Here is a 16,054-nt window from a genome sequence, read left to right as displayed (position 1 = left end):
TACACATAACACACATCTTCTATTGTAGAATTGGCTACTTTATTTGTGAAAAGATCCACGCATCTCCTTTGGAACATACAAAAGTGTATGAAGTTGTGGCAACCACAGCAAAAACTTGAAGATGGAAAATACAAAAAAAAAAACCAAACAAAAAAAAAACGTTTGTGTTGAAACTGTAATAATGCAGAAATACAAGTTAAAACTCATAATCACATTTTCCACTCAAAACTAGCAAACTCATAAATATAGACTTCATAAACACTTAAGAGTTTTATTACCAGTGTTTAAAGAGTTAAGTTATAAACTGTCCTCAGCAACCGATGAGGTAAAATTCCATTAAAAATGCTGGTATTCTCCTGCATCCTCAAGTACATAAAATGTGTTTAAAAAGCCACAGGTGGAGCAGCTCACTGAACAGCTGAGCAGCACTATCACACATGCATACACACAGATAATCTTATTTAGCAAACATAATGTGATGCATAAACTCCTCTATGGGGTTAACTATTCCTGAGGCCAGGCCTGTGCTGTCGATGCAAGTCTTATAGGAATTTGCAGGCACAGTAAACATCCCAACAGCCTCTGCTCTCCCAGTGCAATAAATATCTCTGGAGGGCTGATGAGCACTAGCACCATCGACCCTCAGGACTTCGACTAGACAGGGGGCTGGCCATTGTACCGGAGCCCTGTGTAGGGCCACAGCAGCTGCTGGATGGTCATCCAGGAGTCCCCGGTCCCTACAGGGGCTGCGTCTACGGCTGGCTGCATCACCAGGCTGGCCAGCAGTGCCAGGAGACCTATGCAAATAAACAATGATAACAATAAGAATCCTTTGTTTAATTAAGAAAACACCCCCACTTCTGCATGGATAACAATCTCTGAATTATTGATGTTTTACTTGAATGTTACAGCTGTGCTATTGCTGGGTACCTTGATGCAATTTATCTGAAAAATACTAGGTAAAGATTTAAAACGCACGGTATCAAGAACAAAGTACAATATTGGTGTCAAATGCATATATGGCAGTTTTGATTTTGATGGCACATTTTCAGAAAAACTGAACAGGGGGCGATATTAAAAACGCAGGTGGAGGAAGAAATTGCAATTAGACCAACTATCAACAGGTATGTAAAGTTTCATGAATTTCCAAGCATGCTTAGGCCCTCAATAAAGGAGTTTATTTGCCAAAATAACTTTACCATTATTACACAACTTAGGGGTTGCCAAAGCATCAACGTTGAGACTTCAAGGTGGGGGCATGACAAACGAGTGGAAGATGTCACGGTCTGTCCTTTATATACAGTCAATGGAGTGGTTCTCCTAGGTTTAAACCAGTAATGGTAACAAAAGGAGCCTACCCGCTAGGAGCACCATCATGGCTAGCCAAAGCCAAAGACCCCTGCCACCTCTGGCTACTGCTGCTGCCGTCCGGGAACTGGTTAAACTATGGGACAGAGACTGGGCCGCTCCTGGTTCTGTAGATGTAGGGCTGGATGAAGGGCTAGGGCTAAAGAAAACGAAATAACGTTATGACACGAACTAGGTAAGACATGGTTACTACGCGAAAAAAAAGATAAAATGTTAAAAAGATAAAGCGAAAGACTTAAGTTACCAAAAATACTTGTGACGTAGTTAGCTTATTTCAGGACACTGTCATGAACACAGTAAAATCTGTTGGTCATTTGTGGTAACTTAATTACAGCAGGCAGTAAATTAGCTGTGACTTGGCTAAAATTACAATTTAAATGCAGTTAAGTGCATTAAACCACCCATCTTATAACTGCATCAAAGCACAACCATACACATCACTGTTAGCATAGAAAGATGTCAGCAGTTGTTAATAGCAGTTGGCACTGAGCTGGATTTCAGCATTAGCTTATCAGGCAAAGGCAACAGATAATTTTGGCCTGAGATCTGTCAACAGCAGGAATGCCGCTTCAATTTAGAGTCCGTGCAAGGTCGTAAGTGGCCTTTGACTGGCACTCCTTCCAGATAAACATAGGCCTTTTGCATGCATTAATAGTGTTTTCCCCCCTTAGACAAAGTCAGAATCCACAATCACTTCCCACTTTGTATTTTCTCCCAACACACTTACAGCATTACAAAGAGCTCATCCTGATTCCTGAGAGATGTAAAGGGAGGAAAAGAGGAAAGGATAGTTCAGAACAACACCTGATCTGCATAGTTTGCATGATCTGTCACCTCACGAAAACAAAGGAACAGGCCAAGGTTTGCACATAAAACAGGTGGCCGAGCATGTTAGTAGATGACAAAAGCAAGCCTGGAGAACTTGGACTGGTTATCAAGTTGAATCCAAAAAAAAAAAAAAAATGCAGAAACAAGTCATAACACAACACATAAAAAAGCATGCATTAAAAAGAACACATCCAAAAACAAACAAAAACACACAAAGTCTCCAGCTGAAGGAAATGATGAATTTCAAACAAAAGCCTCTGAGCCCCTTGAGCATAGAAGCTAGTCCAGCACAGATCTACATCATGAAAGAGTTTCATCACTTAGGTCCCACAACGTCCTCAAAGTTTTGAAACAAAAGGATGTGAACATCAGATGTTAAAGACACATTACATTTCTGGTATTAATGATACTTTGACCCAGGCCTCCGTTATCATTATACACAGCAGCAGGGCAGTGTTGACCAAATAGTATAAATGGGGATGGTGTCTTAAAATTGATATCATCATTAATGCCAAAATGTTACATGACTATTGATTTATGATGCAATATCTCTATACAATCACAAAATTTCAGTAACTAGTGAAAGTTCATAAGTGGCAATGAAGCGGTTATTCCATTCTAAAATAAAAACATTAATATGCCACTTATGAACTCTGATATCACAAGACGTTCAGGTTACAACTACTGGAACCTGAGCACAGCCAAATGATCAACTCTTTCACCATGTGTCAGTCTCTTGGTTTGTTGGCAGACAGTAGTGCTACCGTACGGTAGCGGTGGGCATTTAGTTGGACTAACGTCTTAAGGGGCAGAATGAGTGAGGTGAGTTTGCTGCCCAGCTCACTGAGACTGGACCTCCTCTCCACCACTGTCTCCTCCTTCTGCTCTTCCTCGGACTGGCAGTCTGTGTTGTTGCAGGCTGTCCTGTGGGCATGCACGGGTTAGGCATTCAAACAAACTTTTGAGCTGCACAATGACATATGACCATTGCTACAAAACCACAATTTTGTGTGCACACATGCCAAAGTCATGCATATGAAGCTAACAAAAGCAAGCAGAGAGACACCCCTGCAGCAGTCATGGAATTATATTCACCTCCTGCAGACCAGTAATTTCTCAGACATGAAGTCATGTTTGAAATTATAATTTGTTTTGCATGAATCAGTTCATTCCCAGCAATGCAGAGTATATGCTTAAATATAGCACAAAGCCATAAAGCAATTTCACAACCTTTCAGTTATTTGGAGATTATTCAGCGCTTGACTTCCATCATCTTTAGCATTAGCTTTTACATTAGTTTTCCAAACATGTGAAAGCATACGGTGCCCCATAAGAAAAACAAACATGTCACAAATGTCCACAGCAAAGATGTGTCACTTCAATATTTTGTCTTTTTTTTGTCTTCTTTTATTTATTAGTACTATTTGTATTTTATCTGTTCTATTTATATATTAATTGGCATCTGTGTGTGGACAGCAAAGAAAGAACTTCATTGCACAAAGAAATGCCTTTTTTTCTTTGGACACATGACAATAAACACTTTGAATCTTGAATCATATAGAAAAGAGGCTTCAGACAAATACTTTCCCAAGCAAATGTGGATGGACCAGATGCATGAAAGATGGCTGCTGTGTGGTTTGCTGTCTCTGCGGTTTGTGCTTTCGACTTTGTTTCTGCTAACTAGCTTCACTATTCTCTTTTTAATACCCACAAAGTCAGTCAGCACTCTCTCACTAACAAAATTCTCTTGTTTTGTTCTCAATAACATCTGCTGTTGACAATCAAAATTATTTCTGCATAAAATTATACTGTAACCAATATTGCACCTAAGAGCCGCCATTTTTATGCATCAGGGTCTGCGCTAAAAGAACTTTGGTGATGCAGCCAGTGCCGTATCCTCCTCCTCACACGTCTTACCCCTTCATCACAAGCGAGGGCTCTTCAGTGTCGACCCAGGGCACAGAGCTACTAAAACGTTTGAGTGGGGGACGCGCTGTGATCTTCCCTGCCACATTCCTGTAAACCAACGTTATCACATAGGGGCATAACAACAACAACCCTCAAGTCATGATGCAACAAGCCTTGGTGGAATTAATAACCAACCAGAACCCTCAAATCTTGCTGTAAAAGGAGTCCCAAAAAAAAAAAAAAAAAAAAAAAACCCACACTGCCTTTATATACAGAGTATACATTTTGTTGTAACTTAACTTGAAGATAATTTAACACACACACACACACACACACACACAAATACCCACCATGGGGACCGTCTGGTCAGTCGTTCCGATTCAACCTCTGAGCCATCTTGTGTTTTGGACTGTGTTGGGGGGGACAAATCAAGCCATCATGAAAACCATACTCTTAAATAAAACTTAACCACAATCATATTTTGTCTGAATACATTTTCTGTATCAATGCTCTGCTTGTTGCTCTTAGTTCATTTAACTTTCCCTACGTTTTACATGTCAAGGACAACTGCAGTTTGTCTAACTACAAATACAGTCCAAGTACAGTGTGAAAATGTAATTTCAGTTTTCACTTTACACTATTATACCTCCTGTCATTTTATAGAAAAAGCACACCTAAGAGAAGACTGCTTCACAAACACCTTTGAAATTTATTTTATTTACATTTTAAATAACTTGTGGACTACAGAAAAACTACAATTACAAACTACAAAATGCCAGCCTTTGCAGGATACCGTCATCCAATGAGCTAGCTAGCTGCATTCCACTTGATCCAAAGTTCTCAGTTTCAATAATTACTTAAGAATGAATGATTTTCAAGCTGAAATATTGAGTTCAGACTTTAAAATATAAGGAAAGCTGCATCTTTGGAAATTATACATACAGTGGAGAAACAAAAACATAATGTAACATATTTCCAATGTGATGATGTAGAGTCTTGCAACTGATACTCACTGTGTCAAAATGCATGTTGCCTGGGCCAGCACGAGAAATTGTTATCATGCTGCTCCGCCGGGCTGTCTATGAGAGCACGCGCGGTGGTGGTAAATAAATATTGTAATTTACAGGATTAAAAAACAGTCAACAGAAATTTGAATAAATGATCATGATGAAATTGTGTGTAATCCACCTTGTTGTACTGTGATGACTGTTTCCTTCTTTCACGGAAGTCATCTGGAAAGAGGAACATATAGGTTACCCTTGCATGCAAAATATCACATGTATCACAATCTACACAGACCTGATTCCTGAGTCTCTACTCTAGTGAGTATAGTGGTTCATGTGAGGACAGCTACAAAAGCATTCATTGCAAGGCCCAGTGCATATTTGGCATTTAACTTGGTATATAAAAAGTAATTATGAGTTTGCAGGAGTTTACAACCTATTGTATGCTACGGTCAGACTTTGTATGTCTAACAGAAAAAGGGTACAACCTTTTTCTGTTTGTGATCCAAACGACCTCTCATTCTGCATGAGCGTCTCCCGCAGTTCCAGCAGCTCAGCATGCTCTTTGGTGTACAATCTCCTGAGGTTCTCCACGTGCTGAATCATTACCTCCACAGCCTTTCCAATACGACTCTCCTGCAAATCCCAAACAAAGGAAACCATTGAATAATGAAAAAGTTTCCTTGTTATGCAGAAAACATGTTTAAATTCTCCACTTACCTGATGAATCGCTCCTAGCATCTCAGAGCGACTGGACACCCTAGTCATGGACTGGATGAGAATATCCAGGTTTTTCTGGAGCCTCTGGATGATCTCCATTGATTGGTTGTCATTGTCACAAAGAGGACTAAGAGCCTAAGCAGAAAAAAAGGAAAAGTGAAAAGAGAGAGCTGAAGAACCAGCGAGAAAATATCATACAATTTCCTCAGTTTATTTTTTATTTCAACATATACATTTTCTTATTTATATTATTATTAACATATATTAAATAAATCGTACAAAATACATTAAAACCATTGTCCACATTCACTCCACTACACTTCGAAGCTCTCGTGACCTTTGCACCTGTCAGCCCTTTTACTCAGTGAAACCAATAATTACACAATATATTGCAACTTCAATCACACTACGTTTGTGCAACAACCCTCTACTTCATTTACTTACAGAGTTATCACAGCTACCAGTGGTACTTTAATAACAAAGAAAAAAAAAAAAAAAAGAGTGTGCGCTCAACAGCTGCACACACACACCTGCAGTAAGCCCTGACAGCTGGACACTTCTTTGCGGACGTTCTCCTCGGCTAGGTCACGTGACCTCTCCTCTAGCCTGAGCCTCTTCTCCAAAGTGAACATGTCACACTTAAACCCCAGTGCCAGACGCTGGAACTCTGCCTGAAAACAGAAGAGAGGCACTTTAGTCTGAAAAGAAGTACCCAAACACCACCTCAAAATAGTATAAAGTACATTTCCATACGTTCTACCTTAACATCGACAGCGGTTCTGGACCAGCAGAAAAGTTACACCATTGAAGTTGTGAAACTTCCACATGCACACACTTCATATTTCAAGAGAATTTAATAGACTTGATGAAAAAAAATAGTTATAAAGTAAGCAATAAAGTACTATAAAGTAAAACTTACTAGCATTCTACATGGACACACCATTTTTTTACAAGGTTAAAAGGCAAACACGTGCAGGATCCAGTGGTATACATACCTCAATCTCCTTATCACTAGGTGACAGGCTGTAGACAGAAAGACAAGATCAGAAAACTTCATGTGCATACGAATGATTTACAGATTATGTTGGAATGATAAGTTGTCTTACTTGTTCTTATCTTTGAAAGTGTCAGGAATGACTAACATCTCAGCTATAAGGAAACCAAAAAGCGTGCATGCAGTCATTCAAGTCCATGAATATTAAAAATGCATTTTAATACAAGAAATATCTTAAACATACTTTCCGTGTCCGTGGCCATGCTGGCTACATTTTGGTCCTCCTGAACCTTGTGCTCCTTAACGGCCTCCACGGTGCGAGTCAGCTCCTGCAAGATCGGTACAAACATTCCAGTCTCAGTTTCTTTCTCGTCCCGCTTTGCTTCAGAGTCCGATTCTTCCATACTCAAATTCTCTTCAACACCAGTATTTCTCATGGATTTCACTACTTTTTACATAATGAATTGGAGCTGAAGAGTCAACACAGCTGGTTGTGCACTTGGCTCTAGATTCTGAATGATCCGATCCTGAGTAGAGGTAAAACTCAAACTCTCTTCCTCCCTCTCTCGTGGTCATAGACAAGTGTTCACATGATTACACGCACACACTCACTCAGCAAGAAAAGCTGCATTTCTCTTCACGGTCCAGTCAAATGTCACCTTAATGGTGCCATCTTACAGCTTTGTATTTCAAAATGCTGTAAGATTTTTATTTTATACATTTTAATTTGTTTTTTGTTTTTTTTTGTTTTTTTAAAAGATAGAATCTGACTACATGTGGTGGGAAAGCTAAAAATTTAAGATATCCACTACCTTTCTCCAAGGCCTTAAGAAGAAAACTAAAGTTCAAATTACTTTAAAAGTAATATTTATAAGTGGAGTTAAGCAGTTAAGAGCAAAGTCAGTGTGCAGGTCTTACTAGTTCTCGCCTATTTTTGTCCTTTTTTCCTTCACTAACCTCTGAATGGCTTGGACCAGAGACCGTACTGGCCATGCCACTCCCTGATTGACTGGTGTGTGTGACAGATGATGCCGACTGAGGAGGACTGCTGTCAGAGAGGGTGGTTAGCTTGCTGCTGATGAGCCGGCCTGTCCCTGGAAAGAAGACTTGCTGTGTGGGTGGTTAAAGTTACACACAGACGCACGAACAAAAAGCATAGCCATTTCTGGTTGTGGTTCATTTCTTGTTCCAGCACGCATATCTGTAAATAGTTCTTTACCTGCCGTGCTGGGCTCTGCTTTTGGAACCCCAGCTGCACCGTCCTGCACAGTCTCCTCTTCTTCCACCAGCACAGGTAGCAGGCTTGTGCTTGAAAATATATACTTTTACTTACACAGTATTATAGCAACCTACACTTTTACGTCTATTTATGGTATTTTTTGAAACGAAGTTTTCTCCAAGCTGACGTTGAACCACTCACCTGTCCTCAGCTGGTGATCTGCTGGCCGACTGGTCCTGGCTTAGGCTCTAAGATGGACCGAATTAAAAGCGACAAAGAAAAGGATGAGAAAAAACACAAGGTGGCCTTGAAGCACATTTTCGGTCCCAAGAAATTGTTAAAAGCTGCATGCACATAAATGTTCGTGTACATGTAGCGTACCTGTCCCATGGCAGTGAAATGCTATCTAAGCTGTACAGCGTGTGGAACAGAAAGACTGGATTGATTCCTTATATAATGTGGAGCTACATGGAGAGCTCTGCTGTTTTATGAGTGTGTGTTGCCGAGAAGAGTGCACAGTTAACACTGGCACAGTGCTAAGTAGTGGAGGCGGACTGTGTGCACACAGTTGTATGAATACACTCATACAACGTAGCAAGGTGAGAGCTCAGACCAAAGCAGTAGGATATTGTGTAATAAGTGTAGATAATATGACTTCTGACACAACTGCTTCTTTATTTGGCTGCTGCTTTAGGGGTCGCCAGAGCGAATAATCCCAGCGCAGCATCCTCCTCGGTGACAACAGCCAAATTTGAGCCCTACTCTCACCACCATGTTCCTGTCTTTTCTACTCTGGCTTCCTCCAAAGAGGCCTTACTCCTCTCCTCTTCCTTTGTCTTCGGCCAACTGTAGCACAGTTTTCACCGACATCCTGTTGACCAACAGCACTGGAGGTGGTCCACATCATAAAACATGCGGATGTTTGCAAACTTTTACATCAGAATCCCTTCCTGATGCAACAGTCTCCTTTTATTTGGACTCTCAACACCATTTTACACCCAAAGCAAAAGGTGGAAAGGTTTGAGGCGTGGCTGCAGGGGAGGCGATACATCTGAGCTCAAACAGCTCATCACACCTCCCCGGCATAAAAGGAGAATGAACTGGGTCCCGATGTTGTTGTTGATGTGCGCGGCTAGCTGCTGGGAAGCTGCAGCTTAGAGTGTAAAGTTACGACAACCGGAGAATAAAAGTGCAGAAAGGCGTTGAAAATGTGGTCGGGTCTGTCACGCATCATTTACACTGCCACTGAGTGACAGGAAGTGTGCACCCTGGACACTCTGGTCTATCACAGGGCTTCTCAAATTACTCTCGTGCTGTGAGGTGAAAAACCACTACAGCACCACACATTGTGAATACATTAATCTGATTAAACGTTCTTCTTGTGGTGCTAGATTTCCAATTTGTAATGCTGCATTTAGACTTTAGACCTGGACTTTCCAGGATCTGCAATGCTTATCATCTTGCAGCAGTCTACAAATATCTCTAAAAACAATGCCTGAAAATGTAGAGTACCGAACAGTTTCTGATGCACAAGCTGCAGCACACCATTCTCATCATTGAGAAAACCTTTCGGTTGCGAGACAGGAGCCCCTGCTCAGTGCAGCGACACGGGCTTAGGGGTGAAACCTGGACAATCCGCAAGCAAAATCTGCACCCTTGATGATGCTGGCAACTTTTGCTTCTTTGGCCTAGGACGGTGACGGTGTCGACATTGGGATCGATGAACAATTTCTTGTAAACTTAGTACGAAACAAGTTTTTAAATTCAGTTAAATTTTATCATTTCTAAACATGCTGTGAGTATCTTTTTGCAGTTATTAATCAAAGAATGAACAGTTTGACATTGTCAAGTCAAAAAGTCCTAAAAAATAAACAATGATTGATCAACAAAATAAATGTGTTTATTCATTTGTTTGTTTTTTTCATATTAATCTGGGAAATTTTAGACTAGTCAGGTTTTCGCATGCTGTGTCACATCCAATTGAAACTAAATAAAAAGTGCCACTATTGGGATAAATAATATGGTTGACTTTATTTATATTCTTGTTGTCAATATGAACGAAGTCCTATGAAAATGGATTCATTTACAAGTAAAATTACAGTTTGAATATATTTGAATAATAGGGTTCAAATAGAATACTCAACTTTAAAAAAGATAAAAGGCCCCAATTCTTAGTTATAAACACTGACCTGGCCATAAAAATAAAAACAATCACTATCTCTCAGTAGGGTGGCAGGCCATAAAGTTAACATCAAGTAGGAGACTAAAAACAAACCGACAGATCTGGCAGAGAGCAGGACGTACACTAGCCGTGGTGAAACAACGACATCTATGGTTCCAAATCTCCAAACAAAGGAATGTAATTTGCAAAAATGTACTTTTAAAACCCATTCATCTGGACACAGAAGTCATTCAAGACCAACCAATAAATTAAGAGGTAAAAATAACTAATAAATATCAGTCAAGTAACTGTGTAACTAACTTGTTGAGCAAAAATGCTAAAGAACACACACGTTCAGATTGTGATTAATTATATTTGAGTTAAATTCTTGTTTAAAAAATTAAAGACTCTGTTCTTGAGATCTCATATCTAATACTTTTTCAATGAATACAAAACTTAATTTTGTTTTGATTAAGCTACTATGTATAAACTTCTTTGCCTGTAAACTTTACCGATTTCAACATGCTCTGACAGATATTAGATTTTTCATCGTTTTTTATGAACTACACAAACCTGAGACATCTTGAAGTAAAGAACTTTAACACAGACTTTGATGAGCAGTATGAGGTATAACACACTTGCCTTGTATGTTAACAGAGCTGAGGGAAGCTGACAGTCAAGCCCATAACTCCTGATGTAACTAGCTTGATCAGTCTGATCACATACCTTTTCACTTTTCTAAGGAAAACCCAGCCCCTGCCCAGCCTGTTGAACTCCACCTCCCTTTATAATACACCTTCACTGACTCAACACACACAAAGTTGCAAACAGAAAAAGTGTGTCAAAAAGAGGAAGGGGAAGTAGTCATGAGTGGGCGCTGAAAAGATGAGAGGAAATTGTTTTCATTTATGCATTAAAGCACTTCTCTTCTGCTACTAACCTTAATATAGCTCATGTCTCCGGCAGTTGAGTCCACCTTGCCTCTCTTCTCTTCTCCTTCGTGGTCCACACTGGTTGGCTGGCTGCCGACAACAGTTGAAAGATCAGAGATCAACTTTTAGGTACTGTCCATTTTTGGATTCTTTATTGATATGCCTGATAAACTTTCTAGCTAGCTAATAACTGACACAGTGAAAGGCAGCAAGAGAGATGAGGAACAGACTTCATCTCTGTGGAGGTAGACTGTGCCTATGCAAAGCATGGGCACAGAGATACCAATTAGCCTTTGCACTCCTCCCACAGCAATGAAAACGCCCATTTGACTAGCAAATGTTGCCCAAGTCGCAGGGAAATGTTCAAACTTCATGAAAGACTGCTTCAGTTATGACTATTGTGACTACTGATAATTCCTTTCAAGTTCCAATTCAAAAGAGGCCGTTTATGCTGCTATGCAAGAATAACCATGTGAGACTGAGTGACAAAATTATATTGTGTACTAAAGAGACGTGTTTTCTGTGCCCCAGGTGAGGTTTACCAGTTCAGACCTCACACAATGATCCTTTTCAGTGGCACTGAAGGAAAAGGCTGACCAGGAAATGTTCATCTCCATTTCATACCAACTTTCACACTAGATGTGGTTGCAATTCACAATATATTCAAATTACCACATCACTAGTTGATCATCAGTGATAAGTAATCCTCTGGTTCTCTTCAATTTCATTATCATATTCTGTCTTTTGGAAATTCCCATTTGCACATTGATGACTCTCACTCTATCAGCACAAATAAACACAAAGTATCTTTGTTTTGCAGCTCTATCAAGTCTTGTGAACTGATTGCAACAAACTAGCCTCACAATTTAATGTAAGCTATTACAACTGTCTTTCTTGCAAACAACTTCAAAATTCTATTATTTGGCGCCCCCTAGTGGCAATGATAAAAAAGTCAATGACAGCAATCCAAGAGTCTTTTTTTTTTTTCTTTTTTCCTGGTAGCAAAGTCAAATGTTTGTCAGTCACCTCTCAGTCTGGCTAATGGTCTCGTCTGATCCAGGTGAGGTGCTGTTGGGAGAAACCATATCAGCTGCTGTGGGAGGGGTGCTAACAGGAGTTATAGTTTGGTTCTGATCAGGTGAGTTTCTCAAAGTTTCAGCTGGACCACAGGAGTCAGACTGTCCATTTTCACAAGCCTCTGCACCTGCTGATACAAGAGCCAAAGTTAGTTTATTTATAGACTATCAGTATGAAGTAATGTGAATATAATAGGATATTTCACAATTACGAGTTTCTCTTTTGTAATATTTTGCACTTAATTCAGTTCAAACTGCGTGTAGTTTACAGTACATGAGCATTAGTTATAATTACACATATACAGAGAAACCATTTTAACGCATTAGTACCACATTTCCCCTCTCTAGGTCATACTTAACCACAATAATCATCATAAAAAAGTTAATTTTGCAACTTCCTTATCCAGTAAATAAAATAGGATAGGACAAAGATAACAAGAAACAGTAATGCAGGGTTTGCTTACCAAATACAAGTTCAACCAAAATAAACACAGCATAAGGTCATTAAAAACATAAGTGATGTGACTACTTAGTAGCATGTGATCATCTTGCACGATTTAGTAAAGCCTTGTCTTGTCTAAACAAACAGCATACCAAGCCATTCAGGAAATGACTCACTCTGGTTAAGGTGTAAATGCAAACAGTTGAACTGGAGTCTAGCTGACAGCAGGGGGAGAGGAAAGTGAAACAGAAAGATAGCAAGTAATCAGCACTTCAAGTGTAATACAGAGACAGAGGAGGAGGTCTTACCGTTATTTTCTGAGTGGGGCAGATCGGGGAGAGCATCCGCCTCTGGCTGTGTAACGCTGACAGCTTGTGAGTGGGAGCTCAGTGGTACCACTGCGTCTTCCTGGAAGGAAGAAAAAAAAAAAAGTGCACACACGCACACAGAAATATTGACAAATATTCAAAAAAAGAGAAAAGGAGTGAAAAGATCAAATAAGCAGCACACTAAACAGCACACACCATATACTAAAACAGCAGGCACACAGTCAATAGAAACAAATCTCTGTCAAATGAGGAGACATTACATAAGTCAACAAAATCTTACAGATGACAGAAAGCACAAAGAGTCTGCCCCATCGTTGATGGGCTGCTGGAAAGACCCCCAATTACTGTCATCATCATAGAAATTCAAAAGCAAACATCACTTTCATAATGCTAGCATTGATGAGTGATTAAATTGGTTTTATCAACCTCACAGGCATGAAATTAATTAAACAGTGAGCAAGTGGGAAGAATTCATAACATGCAAGATAAGCAAGTGCAAGACGCCAAGATTATAGCTACTTTTCCCTTTCACATCAGTGTGATCGTAGCGTTTCATCAGTGACAACCTATATTTATTAAAAAAATAAAATTTAAAAAAGCAGTTTCTGTACAAGCATGCAGACTGCTGACTGTATGTAGAGGCTGTGAATAATATGTGACGAGCAATTTGGTAGGCAAATGACAGAAGAGGACAGGGAAAGGAAGGCAGAGACACTGTTTAATATCTTACATCATAAATTCTTATTTAGTGGAGTAAAAAACTAGAGACAGCCGTCAATGACAGGCAGAAGAAACTGAGATTTCAGCACATTCAAAGCAGTTATTTGCAGCTAAAGACCTTGAAATTTAATAAGTCAAAAGGATCCCTGAATAGGTAGACTTCAATGAAAGAGTCACTGCTCTTAACAGAAAGTTACTTCCGTACAGTTAATATGACAGAAATATGCCGACAATGACCTCTGCAAAACTTCAAACACCACAGATTGTCACAAATGCTAGTTGCGTAATTATTATTGCCGTTGACCACAGCCAACTGATGCTGGGTCATCCAAACTGAGTTTGTTAATAATATGAAGCATTATATTACTTCATTGCAGTCGCATGTGACAGATATGGTTATATTTTCAACTGCAGCCAAATTAAATATTAACAACTTAAATGAACCGTGGAAGGTGCAATAAGCATCAAATCAGCTTAATGGAACCGTGCTGCTGAAGTCTCATCTACTGTTGGCAGAGTTGCTGATGATTCAGTGTCTTGCTCAAGAGATCAACATCAGTAATAGTTGAGAGTGGAGTGGGGAGTCATAGAGGAAAGACAGCCAGAGTAAATTGATTTCACAATCCACATTCTTCAGATAGATGGTTTAGAAAAAAAAATCTTTTTAGTTTACCCCCTTTAAAGAAAGCCATCTATTGAATGGCGGCCATGTATTCTTAACAGCAAAATCTGAGCAGGTATTCAGACAGGTCACATTACTCTAGGTCAGGGGTAGGCAATTCCAAGCCTCGAGTGCTGGTGTCCTGCAGGTTTTAGATGTGTCCATGATCCATCACAGCTGATTTAATGACTCCTCAGCATTTCCGAAGTTCTCCAGAGGCCTGGTAATGAACTAATCATTCGATTCAGGTGTGTTAACCCAGGGTGCGATCTAAAACCTGCAGGACACTGGCACTCGAGGCCTGGAGTTGGACACCCCTGCTCTAGGTAATCAAAGGTTTCAGATGCTAAAGTGTTAGCAACAGTCTCAGTTTTAGCTAGTCAGCTAAGGCGATCCCAAATTCCACGGCAATGCTTTTAGATCTCTTTTAACAGCTACATCTAATGATATAGGACATACTTATGTACCCATTTGTCACATGTGCCATCAAATATGAATTTGGCCATGTTGATTTTAATTAAAAATACATTTGAGAATCTTGATTAAAAATATGTTTCAAGGAAAGAAAACCTGTTATTTTTTTTTTTTAAATGGGGTTTCATTCTGCAACATCCCACCAAGATGTATTCTTATTTGGCTTCAGCATAACTTAACATTAGAGCCTGTTAACCAAGTTGTGTCATTTCAAGTGAATCTTTTGATCAAGCATAATAAGAGCAAAAGTTAAAAAATGACCTTCAAATTCAAATGTAGTGAGCACCTAATTTCAATGTACCTGCAAAGGTTGACAGGTCACCTCTGGCTCTGACTCACTACAGGCTGCAGAACCTGGGACAGAGGGAAGATGAGAAAAAAAATGAAACAAAGAAATGAGAGGAGAAAGGAGGAGGCTGAGAAAAATGACAAAACAACGAGGCTGATCGCTGAGAACCCAGAGCCCTGTCAAATCCATCCTGGGGTTAATTCACAAACCAACTGCACTGTCGCCATAAAAGGTCAGACAGTCTATTATGTAAAGAACTGAGCGGCAAAGGGGTTAAAATACCATCCATGGCTAAGGTGGCATTAATGACCACACTTGCACACTTGTTTTCTGTTTCTCGGCCTGCCAACCGCTCATGCAGACAGAGGAATGGGGATTACTGTGCTCACTTCATGGCCTCAGACCAGTCACACACCTGGCCATAGAAGGATCTTGAGGAAGAGAGGATTTCTCGTGCTGTGTTGACATACGCACACACACACATTCCCTCACTGAACCTTTAGAAGCCCAGGGCCACAACAACCATAGAAGGCAGGGGTCTGCTTAGAATGGCCTCAGAGATTGAGCATCCTTACAGTAAGACAGTGAGCGAGTACTGTACTGGTTCTAAAGGTAGCTGACTCCCATGAATTACTGGGGAATAATCCAGTTTATCTCACACACACGCACAAATAAATCAGCACTCAAAGACAATGGTAATCTGTTAAGAGTTTATCATATACAGCGTAGACTGATTCGTCACTGGAGGTATATGTGAATTCAAGGTCACTGAAAAAAATTGGCATTGTCTGTAAATGTTCTCAAATCAATAACCTGGTTAAACAACCTCCGTGTAGATAAAATATGCTGTCTATAACAACTTCTGCTTGGAAGAACACTTCAGTTAGAGTTTTGCAAATTAACAAATCATTAGCTATAATTTTAGATTG

General features: G+C 39.8%; 1 protein-coding gene across 8 annotated transcripts in view; it reads right to left on the bottom strand.

The window, feature by feature from the left end:
• Positions 1-17: 17 nt before the first annotated feature.
• The window catches only part of irag2 (inositol 1,4,5-triphosphate receptor associated 2), a 29,956-nt gene continuing 13,919 nt past the window's right edge, over positions 18-16,054 (bottom strand). For 2 of the 8 annotated variants that reach the window (XM_086268340.1, XM_086268341.1), the window contains exons 20-39: positions 15,138-15,190; positions 12,961-13,060; positions 12,161-12,341; positions 11,143-11,224; positions 8,243-8,289; positions 8,042-8,130; positions 7,780-7,916; positions 7,067-7,151; positions 6,935-6,977; positions 6,824-6,851; positions 6,359-6,499; positions 5,829-5,963; positions 5,597-5,744; positions 5,293-5,336; positions 5,118-5,183; positions 4,455-4,513; positions 4,114-4,212; positions 2,096-2,122; positions 1,359-1,507; positions 18-797 (exon numbers count right to left, since the gene is read on the bottom strand). In XM_086268340.1, the coding sequence (XP_086124466.1) occupies positions 655-797; positions 1,359-1,507; positions 2,096-2,122; positions 4,114-4,212; positions 4,455-4,513; positions 5,118-5,183; positions 5,293-5,336; positions 5,597-5,744; positions 5,829-5,963; positions 6,359-6,499; positions 6,824-6,851; positions 6,935-6,977; positions 7,067-7,151; positions 7,780-7,916; positions 8,042-8,130; positions 8,243-8,289; positions 11,143-11,224; positions 12,161-12,341; positions 12,961-13,060; positions 15,138-15,190 (1,856 nt within the window). In that variant the 3' untranslated portion in view covers positions 18-654. Of the gene's footprint in view, positions 798-1,358; positions 1,508-2,095; positions 2,123-2,994; positions 3,121-4,113; positions 4,213-4,454; positions 4,514-5,117; positions 5,184-5,292; positions 5,337-5,596; positions 5,745-5,828; positions 5,964-6,358; positions 6,500-6,588; positions 6,663-6,823; positions 6,852-6,934; positions 6,978-7,066; positions 7,152-7,779; positions 7,917-8,041; positions 8,131-8,242; positions 8,290-11,142; positions 11,225-12,160; positions 12,342-12,960; positions 13,061-15,137; positions 15,191-16,054 lie in introns of those variants that run through there. The other 6 variants (XM_086268346.1, XM_086268342.1, XM_086268343.1 and 3 more) reach the window with 6 other exon arrangements.

The sequence above is a fragment of the Aulonocara sp. 'chitande type north' Nkhata Bay genome, linkage group LG17 (genome assembly GCF_057382095.1).
Source record: "Aulonocara sp. 'chitande type north' Nkhata Bay isolate Kocher_YH1m ecotype deep benthic linkage group LG17, A_spYH_male_GT1.1, whole genome shotgun sequence".
NCBI classification, from domain to species: Eukaryota; Metazoa; Chordata; class Actinopteri; order Cichliformes; family Cichlidae; genus Aulonocara; species Aulonocara sp. 'chitande type north' Nkhata Bay.
This window is presented reverse-complemented; position numbering and strand designations above follow the sequence as displayed.